This window comes from Engraulis encrasicolus, chromosome 13 (genome assembly GCF_034702125.1).
Source record: "Engraulis encrasicolus isolate BLACKSEA-1 chromosome 13, IST_EnEncr_1.0, whole genome shotgun sequence".
Lineage (NCBI taxonomy): Eukaryota > Metazoa > Chordata > Actinopteri > Clupeiformes > Engraulidae > Engraulis > Engraulis encrasicolus.
In genome coordinates, this window is record NC_085869.1 from 44,136,847 (window position 1) to 44,151,484 (window position 14,638).

General features: G+C 47.3%; 1 protein-coding gene across 1 annotated transcript in view; it reads right to left on the reverse strand.

Annotated features, from left to right (window-relative positions):
• ccdc80 (coiled-coil domain containing 80) overlaps positions 1-14,097 on the reverse strand; it is a 28,212-nt gene extending 14,115 nt beyond the window's left edge. The window contains exons 1-4 of the mRNA XM_063213991.1: positions 12,340-14,097; positions 10,622-11,698; positions 7,685-7,841; positions 594-730 (exon numbers count right to left, since the gene is read on the reverse strand). Of these exons, the coding sequence (XP_063070061.1) occupies positions 594-730; positions 7,685-7,841; positions 10,622-11,698; positions 12,340-13,074 (2,106 nt within the window). The 5' untranslated portion in view covers positions 13,075-14,097. The remainder of the gene's footprint in view (positions 1-593; positions 731-7,684; positions 7,842-10,621; positions 11,699-12,339) is intronic.
• Between the last annotated feature and the right edge of the window lie 541 nt (positions 14,098-14,638).

A 14,638-nucleotide genomic window follows, 5' to 3' on the forward strand; every position in this document is an offset into this window, starting at 1 on the left:
TTTACTGTGCACTGCAGCACTCTTACACTGTAACTGTACGTACAGCTTGACCTCAGTTCCAAGTGTGTGTGTGGGTTGGAGCATGCATGCAGCACAGCAGTCATCCAGTCTGTTAGCGGAGTCTGTTATTACACAACATGTGCAGTAACAGAGGAGTTCTCAGAAATATGTTTTCACCCACGCTAGGCTGCTACTCCTCCACCCGCCAGTGAGTTGCAGAACTTTTTTTAACCGTAAAAATGTTGTTTATCCACCAATGTCTTTTTAGGACTGCATGGTTGACCGTTTCTCCTTTCCAGATGAAGGTTTGAACCTCCAAAAAAAGGAATTAAGCACAGGTGCTAGACAATCGTAAAAGGTATTTTACACGCTGTGTCAGCACACTATTTTATGCCATAAAAAGGACCGACATAACTGAAAAGGCAATGTGTCAGTCCATCAGATGATCAGACAACCAATCTCCTCTTCTTGTATGTTATAAGTATCCTACATGTTTTAATTGTTTTGCATGAGTAGAGATCATTTGGCTGGACATGAACTCTACCTTTGGCTACACATAGATGTAATGTAAAAAATGTAATGTAATGTCTTACCTTGACTCTCATGTCGAAGTCAGTGAGTACCATGTGGAAGTCGTTGTAGGTCATGCTGAACTCCCTCCTGAGCTCCGAGATCAGCTCCTGGTTCACCAGATCCTCCTGACGCAAACCCGTCATGGCCCGGTCATTCTCTGTGGAGGAACAGAGGACGGCACATAGAGATCAACACCGCATAATAATGCATACTATAGGCCCCGTCATGGACTTGTCATTCCCTACAGAGCAGAGCAAACACCTCAACAGTGCAACACGTGCATACAGAATTAGGGATGTAAATAAAATCGAAATGTATCGATTCATCGGTATATCGGCCGGCGATTTAATCGAATCACATCGTATCGTGGGGCATTCTTAAGAATCGAAAAGAATCGAATCGCTGGCCCCTGTGCAATGCCCTAGCTCCATAACACAATAGTAGTGGAAAAGTAATTGGAAAAAATCGAATCGAACTGAATCGCATTGCATCGTGGGGAATTCTTAAGTATCGAAAAAAAATCGAATCCCTGATTTAAGAAATTGATACGGTATCGTATTGTCATGAAGGCTGTGATTTACACCCCTATACAGAATCGAGGATAATAAGCATATGCCAGCCACAGCCCTGTCATTCTCTATGGAGGAGCACAGCACATAGAGGTCAACACAGCATATTGCTTATATGCCTCGTTATGGTCCTGTCATTCCCTACAGAGCAGAGCAAATATGTCAACAGTGGAACACGTACGATACATACAGAATAGAGGGCCGTATAATGAACATAGAGGTCAACACTGCATAATAATAATGATATGACCCACCACGGCCCTGTTATAGTCGACGGAGGAGAAGAGCAAACATGTCAACATTCCAGAGGGCATTACAGCATAATAAGCATTACAGTTTTATCTTTTGCCTTATCGCTAAAGCTCATTGTTTGTGAAGAACTCCTCACACAAATTCAACAACCTCTCACCAAATCAGCAAATCAGCAAAAATGCAAAAGTGTGCGTCATGAATTTCAAACTGAACGCAAAGCCATTTCTGTGCTATTAGTTTCGCTAATTTGCTTACGGGTTTGTGCATCTGTATGAAGACGCCCGCAAAAGCAGTCAAAGTTACAAAAAAAATGTGCTTTAGCGAACAGAAAAAAATGTAATATGTGCACATTATTACATACTGAAAAGTACAGGAAACACGTGTGCGCCTTTTGAAAGGTTCATGTACTGTACACCGTGCACATGATTTGCACTGTGTCTTAAAGGATTTTCCCATGTTCAGTAAGTGGAAGCGGAGCTCAGGTGAGGAATCCTGGTAGCTACTACAGAGTGCTGGGCTTGGCATTTCGTGGGATCCTCCAAAGAGTTAGTTCAAACTGAGGCCTCAACGGAAAATCCCAGAAAACCTGTTATCTTTCCAGTGTTATGCCCTGCCCCAGAAAAGAAAGATCCCCTGTGTGTGTGTGTGCATGTGTGTGTGTGTGTGTGCATGCGTCCCTGTGTGTGTGTGTGTGTGTGTGTGTGTCTGTCTGTCTGTCTGTCTGTCTGTATGTCTGTCTGTCTGTGTCTGTCTGTGTGTCTCAAGTCTGATTTTTTTCCGGGTCATTGTGACTTCATTGAATCATGCCTAAGCCACTTTTGCAACCAAATGTGCTTTGTTAAATAATAAATTATACACACATACACATATAAAAATAGCCACATACACACAGGCAGACACAAACACACGCAGACGCGCGCACACACACACACACACACACACACACACACACACACACACACACACACACACACACACACACACACACACACACACACACACACACACACACACACACACACACTTGAGAGGGCCAGATCTCAGATCTCATGGTCTGCACGGAGACTCTGTGTGTGTGTGTGTGTGTGTGTGTGTGTGTGTGTGTGTGTGTGTGTGTGTGTGTGTGTGTGTGTGTGTGTGTGCGCGTGCGCGCGCGCGTGCGTGTGTGTGTGTACGCAGGAGAGAGTGATGTCATGTGTGCTGGCACGACTGACTCACTTGCACGTTTTTCCAGTGGTGTAGTGGTGATGACATAGCCCTCTCACTTGCGGACAACTGGTTTGTGTTTGTGTGTGTAGGTGTGTATTTTTGTGTGTGGGAACATTTATGTGTGTGAATAAATGTGAATATAACCATTAGTATGTGAGTTCAAGCAATAAAAAGTCTTAAGAGGGTTGTGACAGTAAAGTGGACAGCTGGACAGACCAGTGCATGCAACTAAGTGCGTGTGAGGGGTGAAGTCTGCTTGACCTCTCTCTCTCTCCCAACTCCCCCCACCCCCCACTCTCTCTCTCTCTCTCTCTCTCTCTCTCTCTCTCTCTCTCTCTCTCTCTCTCTCTCTCTCTCTCTCTCTCTCTCTCTCTCTCTCTCTCTCTCTCTCTCTCTCTCTCTCTCTCTCACTCTGTGATGGTGTGTGAGGGGTCTGTGTGACCTCTGTCTGCTTTTGCTGCTGCTACTGAGTGACATCATCACACAGACACTTCCTGTCAGTTGGTCATCGCGTCTGAGACCCCGCGTTTCCCGAAACACTCTCTCCTTCTACGTACTGCATCTCTTTCTCCCTCTTCCCCGTCTCTTTCTTGCTAGCTGTATAGCTCTCTCTCTCTCTCTCTCTCTCTCTCTCTCTCTCTCTCTCTCTCTCTCTCTCTCTCTCTGTGTGCATATCTCCCCCTCTAGCTATCTTTCTCTATGTCCCTCTCTCACACTCACACAAACAAGGTCTCTGTGAACTGGACAAATCAGTCATAGTGTCCGCACTAGTTTTCCCCCTCTCACAGACATACAAACACTCTTTCTTTGCATGGCTCTCTCTCTCTTGCTCTCTCTCTTTCACACACACACACACACACACACACACACACACACACACACACACACACACACACACACACACACACACACACACACACACACACACACACACACATGCACACACGCACATGCACACACGCACACACACACATACATGTGCGCACGCACGCACGCACGCACGCACGCACGCACGCACACACTCACACAAACACACACACACACACACACACACACACACACACACACACACACACACACACACACACACACACACACACACACACACACACACACACACACACACACACACACACACACACACACACAGAACCTGGCATAACATCAGGCCTCAAAGCCCTGAAATCTGCACCACAGTAAAACATTAGGACCACTGCTGAATCACAGGGAAACCCTACAAAGATCAAAAAGGCTCCTTTCGTCCCCCTTTGAAATCGCTGGCCCCAGAACTGCCCCGATGGTTTTCCTTTTTTAATATGGAAGTTCCCATTTAAAGCTCTGCAATTACTGGTGTACCTACTGCTTAAAATAAAACATCTGATCTTTTTCCTCCTCGGTGACTGACTGGCAAGCCAACCAGGGACTGACTGACTGGGGTCATTTAACAACAGTGGAGGAAGCCAAGGCTGGACTGGGTGCAAAAAACAGGCCTGGGCCTTTTTGTACAGCCCTCTCTAAATTGAAGGTCCAGTCTCTAAGAAAATATAAAAAAAACAGCACTAGCCCCTGAGGACTGTGGGCTCACCGGGAAATGCCCCGTTTCGCTGATTACCAGTTCTGGCCTGGTGGAAGCCAGCTTGAAAGCTTTTTCGAAGTCTGGGAACGCTGATGTTGGAACACTGAGATACTGGAATACTGAGTGTACAAAGCTTCAAAGACACTAGCTGCTGCCTCTCAGCTCCGGAGCAGTTCCCACTTCCGCAGTCATCCTGAACTTCCTAAGCTTTTGGTCTCCTTCTTTGTGTTGGCACTCAATGGGCCAACGTTTCCCTTGGCTACATTCTTGGGCTTTCCCATACCTGTACTGGTCAACGTAAGGGCTTCATGATTATGGAAAAATTGAATCAAATCATAATGAATCAAAATTTAAATCACAATTATGAATCAACGAGAAACAGACATTTTGTGCAGAATGTGTTTTTTTTAAAAACGGAAATACATTTAATCCAAGCATGTGTTATATAAGGGATGAACAATATAAAATTGATTTGTCATCGTTATGTAAAAGGCATTAGCATGAAGCTTTAGGGGGCCGACAGAATTTTGGCCAGAAACACCTGTCTGTCTTCACATCTGTTGTGTGTACAGTATGTGTAGTGCATTATGTGGAAGCTACTTTTCACCTTAGATTCCCCCTCAGATCAAAGGAGTGACTATACTCTACTGCATTTTAACTATTTTCCCTTATCCAAATGCCTACCCATACAGTATATGCCTACATACATGACATCTACTCACACCACTGTTGCCAAGCTATGGTTACAAAGATGGAATGTAGCCTTATGGCTATAATCTTGTATATTTTTTGCATTTGTCTTTGCATGCTGTCCCTTTGTTAAATAAATAAACTTTCAACCACCACCAAGGCCTTAGGTGTTACATGTAAGGGTTAACGTTCGGCGAGAAGGTCGCTACCGTGGAATAGCAGCACGACAGAGAGAATCTTTAGACCCCGACGCGGAGCGGAGGGGTCTTGTTCTCTCTGAAGTGCTGCTATTCCACAAAGCGACCGACTCGCCGAAAGTTAACCCGCTTATTATATGGATATACTTAAATGATTCACACATGGCGGGGACATTTCTTTAGGCCTATTTAATGTTAGGCTAAGATTGTTGCTGCGCAAAACAAAACAGTGCCGTTGTGGAACACCGCTAGGCAACAGCTAGGTAGCCAGGACAACAGGTGTTGTCTATCACAGCAGCTGATTAGAGTCTTGTTGAAAAGTCGCTTTAGCAGTGAAAAGTCTTGTTGCCATTGACAGCGGTCTGTTATAGACCAACCCGTCCGTTATCGAAAAATAACAGACGTGCGAACGTTGGGGAGCCCCGTTGAAATGAATGGAGCATTCGACCGATGACGTCACAACCATATAATAAGTACCGGTAAGACCTGCATCCGCTTTATGAAAGGTTAGATGCATACTGCGCTGTGTTGATGCATGCTGCGCTGCTGATATGTTGTTCTGTACGATGTTTAACTGTATATGTTGCTCTGTATCGTTTCTTTAATTTGTTGCTCCATAAGAAAACAAACTTTGATGAAATCCCCTACTTTATGCAGAAGAATGAGGATTCAACTTCACCTGACAGGAGCTGCACTATGTGACCTTGGGCCTTCCCCCTGTCCTGTCCTATGCATTCCATCACGTAATGTCCCCAAAGCTAAATTCCAGCCTCTCCTGCTGCCTGGCTCATACCCCTTCTCCTGTCCTCACCACCCCTCTCCCTCTCCCTCTCCCTCTCATTCCCCTTTCTGAGTCTTCTGAGGTCATGTCTGGAAAAGCGCTGTTCTGCTCTCTCTCTCTCTCTCTCTCTCTCTCTCTCTCTCTCTCTCTCTCTCTCTCTCTCTCTCTCTCTCTCTCTCTCTGTCTATTTCTCTCTTTCCGTCATGGGCTGATGCCAGCTGTCAAGATGAAAGCAATGGTCTCTGTTGTTATGCGGGGCTGTCGCGACAAAATGCCCTTGATCTGTCACACGGAAGAGCAGAGGAAAAAAGAGAGAGAGAGAGAGAGAGAGAGAGAGAGAGAGAGAGAGAGAGAGAGAGCTAGAGGAAAAGAGAGAGAGAGCGGAAAAGATGGAAATGACCACTCTCTCCCTCCCAACAGCCGGACTCTCACTCGCCCACACTACCATCTCTAACCACCACCCACCCACCTACTCCCCCAACATCAAAACAAAGGACACGCCAGTGAGTGAGAGAAAGTCGAGCTGGGTGTCTCACCAGCCAGCGGGTGTGTTTTGTAAATGTTGGAAACGTTTTTGTCTCCCCCCTCGCTGCACAGCGGAGCTTGCTGTATATGGTCTGGAGTGGAGACACATACGGTCACAGATCGCAGAGCGGGAAAGGTTGACTGGTCCCTGGACATGATGCTGGTCTTTTTAAGCCCCACACAGATCCTGTTACCTCACTGTTACTCAAATAAGGATGAAGGGGGTAGGGGTGGTGGAGGTTGAGCTTTGGGCAGGTACAGTATACAAAGAGGGGGTGGTGGGGGTTGATAAAAGACAGAGATGAGATATGGGGGGCAACGGAAATGAAGTATGGGAGAGAGAGGATGGGGGAGAGAGAGGGAGAGAGAGAGAGATGAAGCAGGGGTGGGGAATCTTTTTCATTCAAGGGGCCATCTCAAAGGGCTGCACTATCACCACAAACCAGGTTCCCCCCTGCACTTTAGACCCTATATTGAAGGTGGCCACCTTTACAACAGACCCCACCTTCACTTGGTCTCCTGAAAATATATCTTAATTATATTGCAAATATAATTTCTAAGATTGCTTTGCAAATGTGAAACTGCATAACATTAAAATTCTATCGGGGGCCGGGTAAGATGGCTTCACGGTCCATAAACGGCCCGCGGACCATAGGTTCCCCACCCATGGAATAAAGGAAAGAGAGGGGGCACATTATGAGAGACAGAGCACTGGGGGTGCAGGTCTACAGTGAGGGGGGAAGCAAGAGGAGGTGAAGTGGGGGGAAAAAAGAGACGAGAGATGAGATCAAGGTGAGATAAGGAGAAACAGACAGCGGAAATAAAAGGAGGGAGAGATGATGGGGAGAGAAAGAGTAGGGAGAGGGGGGACGAAAAGAGAGAGAGAAAGAGTTAGGTAAAGAGAATGGACAGGGGAAATAGAGTGAGAGAGAGAGAGAGAGAGAGAGAGAGAGAGAGAGAGAGAGAGAGAGAGAGAGAGAGAGAGAGAGGGAGAGAATGTGGGAAAAAGAGTTAAGGGGCAAGTTATGAGAGACGGTGCACTGGGGGCGCAGAGGTGAGGAGTTCACGTACATAAATCACCACGTCGCCGTCTGCCTATTTTAACTGGCACACTTAACTCAAAACAGGAACTGGGCAAAATGGACGTTCTTCCCCCGTCTTTTCTTCCTTTTTTTCCATCCCCCGCCCTACATCTGAAATTGAAACCAAAACCCCTACAGATCCCCAGATTCCATGCTTGTGGAAAGCAGGCAAACTGAATTGGAGACACCAGGGGTTGACACATGCTCGGTTTTGGGGGGCGGTTCCTTACCCAGCTGGTAGTGGTCAATCTTCATGCTGCTATTGGACAGGGTGCCAAAGATGGTGATGATTGACACCTTGCGGATGGCCATCTCACACACGTGCTCCAGATACTCGTCCCTCTGCTGCACGTACATCTTGTTTCCCTCCGTCGGAGCCGTGATCACCTGAGGAGCAGAGGGGTCACAAGTCAACGTAAAAGTGAATTCATGGTGTAAGATATTACATAGCTGTTACGCCATTTACTCCATTATACCTAATGAGATGTTGTTACTGGAAAAACACTAAAAACCTAATAAGATTCCACCACAAACTTGACCAGCCAACCAACCAACCAGTGCAGAGTCAGCTGATTGTAAGACACGTACAGTACACAGGTCTACTGGTTACTCAGATAAGTTACCTGTGTTGGAAGGAAACTTTGTTACGTTTGCTTCTGCCACTTCTGCTGGAGGGAGAGAGGTGAGGGTAAGAACCATGAGGGGATTATTACATGTGGGGGAACGTGGGAATGTGGAGAAGATGGCAACCATATGAGGGAGATATAGGAGATATGATAAACCACCACAAGATAGTTTTAGTCTTTGGTCGTCTACAGGCTGAACAGGGAGGGGATAGGGTGGGGGGCGGGGGGACTATGAGAACCATGAGAGGGGAATTTATAGCTGGGGGCCAAGCTTCACTCGTATTTATGAAATTGTGAGGGTGCTGCTGGCCCAAATGGTACAGTCAAATGTGTAAATTTGGGCCATGAGAGAGGAACAGGAGGGGTTGTAGAGAGTTACTTGTGCACAATCCCAGGTGCTGAACAAAAAGATTACGTATTTTTTGAAAAAAGGTTTGCACACTCCTTTGGATTTTTTCTTCTTTAAGTTATTTTTTCTTCTTTTTATTCATTCATTCCATGGCAATGACGGTTCGACCTCTTGGTCTTCCTCAGATTCAAAAAGAAGAAAAAATAACTTAAAGAAGAAAAAAATCCAAAGGAGTGTGCAAACCTTTTTTCAAAAAAAAAGAGGAACAGGAGGGGGACGTGGGAACTTGAGGAACATTTGGGAATGGGGAACATGGGATCCCTACAAAGGAGATATAGGCTAAGATTAATTTCATACAGCAACACTGGATAAAATCTATTTTGGTCATCATTCAGGCTGGAGTCAGAATTCAGTCAGATGACCTGTTCCTCCAAACCGAGAGCTTACGGAACATGGTAATTATTGGCCCTGCCAACAAACGTGGCCACAATGGAGAACCATGTGGGGGAACTTTTAGAAGGGACATTTTTAAATGGATCCATAAGAGTGGGACTAAACCTCACTACACAAGTCCACAATCGTTGTCTTTCTCTTTATGGTATAGTATATTGACGACTTATTGCACTCTTACATATTACATATTCACTAGGTATTACATACTAACATACAGGCCTGGATTGATAATCTGGCATTCAGAGCAGATGCTGTTCGCTTTTTTTTCAATAGGCCTTTTCACGGGCCTTTTATAAATCTCAGTCCAGTCTTGTTTACATACTGTACAGCATAGATAACACACCATATGAAAATCCATAAAGTCCTATCGATTCATGAAGCAACGACAAAACATCAGAGTGTGTCTTCATTAAATAGTTTAAAAGGTGAATGTTCTGCGTGCGAGGCGAGTGTCTGTAGGAGTGAGGCTATGGCCATGTCCAACAAGCGTGCCTGTGTAATGCCTGTGTTCTGCTTCAAAGGAAAGCTGCCTGGGACAAATTTAGCACAAATGTCCACTCAGCAGGAAAATTTCGGGGAGAACACAAATATTTCTGCAGCCTGTCCTGAGAAGAGTCTCAAAATATCCTACACGGCTCCCTTTCCACAGGGGCTTTAGTGTGACTGTTTGTGGGCAGTGCTGGCAGTTTCATAGTCTTTCTTCACTCAGCCCAACCAAATCAACGTAAACCCCTAAACTAGACCACTCTGCCAAAGAGTTCTTTGTCTGAGGGAAAAAATTTCCCTCTGTCACATGTCCAAATTTGAAGGTCTCACAGGAACCTTTGAAAATTCTGAATTCCACTTTCCCCCTAGCAACAGAAACTGAGAAGACTTTTGACAGAACCGTCTAACTTTTAATGCCGCAGCTGGTAGGATTTACTTGACGGCTTTATCATGCTCAGAAATCATCAGCAGACTTTTAAGATCTACGTGAAACTACAGCTCGCTCGGCTTACAGTCCACTTGTGTTGCACATGTGGTCTGAGCTGTAATGATAATCATACTGCAAAATGTATGGGATGCACTCATTCCATTCCAGCACATGATTACAGTCAACGCCTGCCAAGAAGATAGAGGGAGAGCCAAGAAGGCTTGAGTTTGTTTCATCACACACCTCACTTCAAGATGGGACTTTTTGAATGGATGATGAAGCTCCATTCAAAACGGTGGTGCAATGGGGTGCCTATGCAGTGCCTAGAATGGGGTAAATATGGCTTTGGCTGAACCAGAGCACCACTTATGTGTCAGATAAATCACTATCTAGGTTGGCAGTGGGTTTAAAGCATGCACGCACGGATGCACACACACACACACACACACACACACACACACACACATACATTACACACACACACTCACGCACACACTGAGAAGACCATGCAAAGCAGACCATGTCTCAGCTCACTTCCAGATGGGTTTTCTGAATGGAGGCTGGCTCCATTGTGACCTTCAGAATAGCTACAGTGGCGTAAACAGGGGTTTGGCTGACCCAAAATGCATTCTATGCCAATTCTAATCACTATCATTTTGGTTGTGGATAAAAAATACCCCAACCAAACAAAAAAAAAACCACCAACACACATTGAGAAAGCCAAACGGAACAGAACATGATGTCATGCTTTGTATTCCTTTGTTTGTGTACATTGGTACTTTGCAATGCTGTGCCGTGTCATTTCTTATTTTCCCTCTGGACTTACAATGAGTCGTCTTCTGTTCTCGAAGTAGTCCAGGAAGGTCTCGAGCATCCCCTTGGGCCGCTTGGTGGGCTTCTGGTACTCGTCTTTCCCATTCTTCTTCCCGTTCTTCTTGTGTCCCTTGGAGCGCCTCTCTGACTTGTCCTTCTTGGCCAGCTTGTCGACCTTCTTCTTGCGCTTGTCGTTCTTATCCTGCTTGACGCGGCTCCTCTTGGTGGGCACCACCTCCACTTCCTGCTCCTCCAGGTCCGTCTCGGTGGGCCTGCCCACGTCGTACTTGTCCTCGTAACCGTTGACGATCACCTTCCCGCCACCTCCTCCCCCTCCTCCTCCTCCGTTCTTCCTCTTGGTTGGCTTGGTGGGCTTGTGCTGCGTCGGCGTCACGCCGGCGTTGTGCTTGCGGCCATAGTCCTTCCTGTCTGTGCGATTGTCGCCGTACTTGCTGGTGTAAGCCTTGGTGTAGTACTCGTAAGGCGTGGTGGGCTGGGAGGTGGTGGTCTTGGTGTGGTGCCGGCCGCCGCCTCTGCGGTTGTTGTTGTAGTGGTACGGGTCTGCCGTGGTCCTCGCGGTAGCCCTGGTGGTGGTGGCGTGTGTGGTGGTGGTTGTAGCACGTGTTGTGGTGGTGGTGGCCTTGGTGGTTGTGGTGGTGGCCTTAGTGGTGGTGGTTGGGGCTCGGGTTGTTGTGGTGGTTGTTGTGGTGGCTTTGGTTGTGGTGGTGGGGGGTCTGGTGGTGGTGGTGGTTGTAGGGGCCCGAGTGGATGTCGTGCTGGTCTGCGTGGGCCTCCTGAAAGGCTTACGTGGCACCACCTCCGGCTTCCTCTCCGGTTTCCTCTCTACGGGTGGCTGAGGCGGTGGAGCCTGGTCCACCACGAAGCTGCCACCACCGCCCGCCCCCTCCTCCACCTGGCCCTCCACGCCGGCCCCTTTGCACTTCTGCACGAAGCCCTTCTGGCGGATCTTCTCCATCTTCCTCATGGGCGCCTGGTCGATCACCTCGTACATGGCCTCCAACCTGACGGGGTACGGGTAGCGCTCCTCCACCTGCAGCGTCTTCTTCAGCAGCACCATGCCAAACTTGCCCTGAATAATTACAATAATATTAACCCGTTAAAACCAGCAGTGACATCTGCAACACAACCTTTAAAACTTGCTGCAGCATTGGCTATTCTCTCTGTTTTCTCTCTATTTTCTTGTTGGCTATTCTCTTGTTATAATGGATTAACATTGGGTGTAGCCTCTTTGTGCAGATGGGCCTGCTAGAGGGCACGTTCACTCATTGCGGAAAAAGCTCAACTAAGTACATACATCATAACAACATTGCTATGACATTACAGAGAGACAAACAGATTAAAACTGTCATAAATCAATTTTGGTGACAATAAGGTTATGGCATATGATCTGTGCAAGGGCTAATGCGTTTAATAATGACAGTTGTATATGTATAGCACAAATCTTACAAACATGAAGCTCAGTGGGCTTTCACATATTTATAAAAGACATGAGGTTGGTGATTAAACATGCCAGGTATTATATCTAGATCAGAGAACAAAATTAAGACACTGACAGAAACAAAGAATTGGCAGAATCTTAGGCAAGGACATGCCCTTCATCAACTAGGAGGAAACCTCATAGGCAGCAGAACTGATGACCACCCAGCTTCAGGGAAGGCAAGCCCCCCACCTGGACTGGTTAAACAACATCAGCATCAGGATATCACACACCTTCTCCAGCTTGAGGAAGCTCATGAGGCGCGGGATAAGAGTGACATCCAGGGGCTCCTCCATGACCTTGCCCTCGTTGGTGATGCGCCGCACTTTGCCGCCCTGCTCCCCTTCCTGGTGGAACATGACGATCTGGTGCACATGGCGCTCCGCCAGCTCGCAATAAACGTCGTCCTTCAGCAGACTCATCATCAGGCGGTAGTAGCCGTCCGAGTCGTGCGGAGCAGAGATCACCAGCAGACGGTTCTTGCCCGCGAAGGTGGCAAGGAGGTTGGGGGAGCCGGCGCTGCTGGGCATGCGGGAGATTCTGGCCCGTGATCCAGGGGTGCCCTCATCCTGAACCATGGTGTGCCCCACTACAGGGGTCTCAGCGTGTGGCGCGGCGTGGCCGGCTGAGGGGTTGCCGCCTTGCAGGGGTCTCCGGCGCGCCATGACCCTCCGCGGGGCGGCTGCTTGGTTGGGTGCGCTGGTGCTCTCGTCCTTCTGCATGACTTCATAGCGCGCTCTGGCCTCGGAGGGTCCGTCGGCGGGGTCGGCGGAGTGAGGCACAGCGCCAGTGGCGCTGCGCGTCATCGCTCCGGGATGCAGCCGCGCTCTGTTTAGTCTGGCGCGTCTCAAAGCAGCGAGCCGCTTGATGTTCGCCGGACGGTTGGGTGAGCTCGTCTCGGATGCGCTGCCAAGCCATGTGAGCAGGAGAACAAGAGCGAAAGCTTCCAAAATCAGCACTCGTCTCATTATTGGTGCTTTTTGTCGGTCAACTTTACTCCGGTAGCAAAAGAAAACGCAACCGTAATGGCATAGGCTTGTGCGTCCTTTGTAGGGTGCCTTTGAGGAAAAAAGTTGCAGTCCGAAAGGCAGCGAAGTGGTCCAAAAAGGATGTGTGCTTTACAGCATGTCCATGTCCCCAGAGTCTGCCTTCATTTTAGCCCTCAAAGACACTCAATTACAAAATTATAACTGTGCAATCACTATGCAATCCAGAGATATTTTAAGGGCAAGCTTATATCCAATGTCTAATCATATGGCGTTTGGCAACATACCTCAGGTGTTCATTCCAATATATCCAGAGATAAAGTTTTCAAGTGAAGAACATCCCCATTTCATGCAATTTACGTGGCATTTGTTAAATATCTGTGAAGGGACATTGGAAAAGCTTCCCAGATAGGCTACAAGAACAGAAAGAAAGCGGGGAAACTCGCACAAACCAGCCTGAAACGTGCACTCCGTCCCTTTCCCCGAGTCAGCTGGAACACACGCATAAATACGTGGAGTCGTCCTTCAACACGTTAAACTTCCTATCTTAATCGAAAACTCCACACAAAGTGACAACGGCACCAGTCGCATATAAACAAAATAAGTTGCGTTAGTTCCTAAAATCCGAAGCAGACGCGGCAATGAAATGGGAGTCCTGTCCTGTCCGGAGCAGTGCGGAGAGTCAGCAGTCCGGTGGTAGCTTCTCCCTTCCCCGTTGCGCTGTCTCTCTATCACTGGCAGCTCTCCTAAACATGTCAGGGGAAAAAACTCAGCCTCCGTGTTTCCCGACCAACGCGGAGCGGGACCAGCCCCTGATGACATGCAGGGGTTGCCAGTATACGGCCAGTAAACGAAATCCCCCTCAGCGAAAGTGAGCAACATCAACCACTTACATTAAATGAGTCCTATAGTGTACGTATGTTTTTACGCAAAGAAACATGAAGTTTAACCCCTCGAGGTATTGGACAGCGTTTAGGCTTCTGGACAGCAGCGAACTTGATCTTTGACTTTTACTTTATTCCAGAGAAAATTTGAGTGGGCTGCAGGAGTGGTATCCACACAGTCCTACCCGCGATGGACTTAACATGCGGAATACATTAATACCCCATTCCCATTGGTCTCTGGGTTGAACTTGGGAGTTGTAGAGTTGAGGCAACCCTGAGGAGGAAAGGTTTAGATCACATCCCCAACATACCTCATGTCTGCCAACTTCTTTTCTCTATTGTGTAGCCTTGTCCTTAGGTTATATTTCAACCACAGAATGCCCCAATAAACACTTTAACATGCATTTTCATGTTCTAAAGGCCTTTGCAAAGTCTCCCATAAAACATGCACCGAGTTGCACAATGACAATTCACATACAGTCTTAGAGCACATTATGAATGGCATACGAGCCTTTAATCTCTTCTAACCACTTGAGAGGAGAACACTCAATATGAACAAAAGTCACAAGTGGCAGGCTAGAGGTGTGTCTCTTTTTATGTCATGGTAACATTACTGTGCATGGTAGGTTATATTTTCTCACAGGATGAAATAGTGCAACACT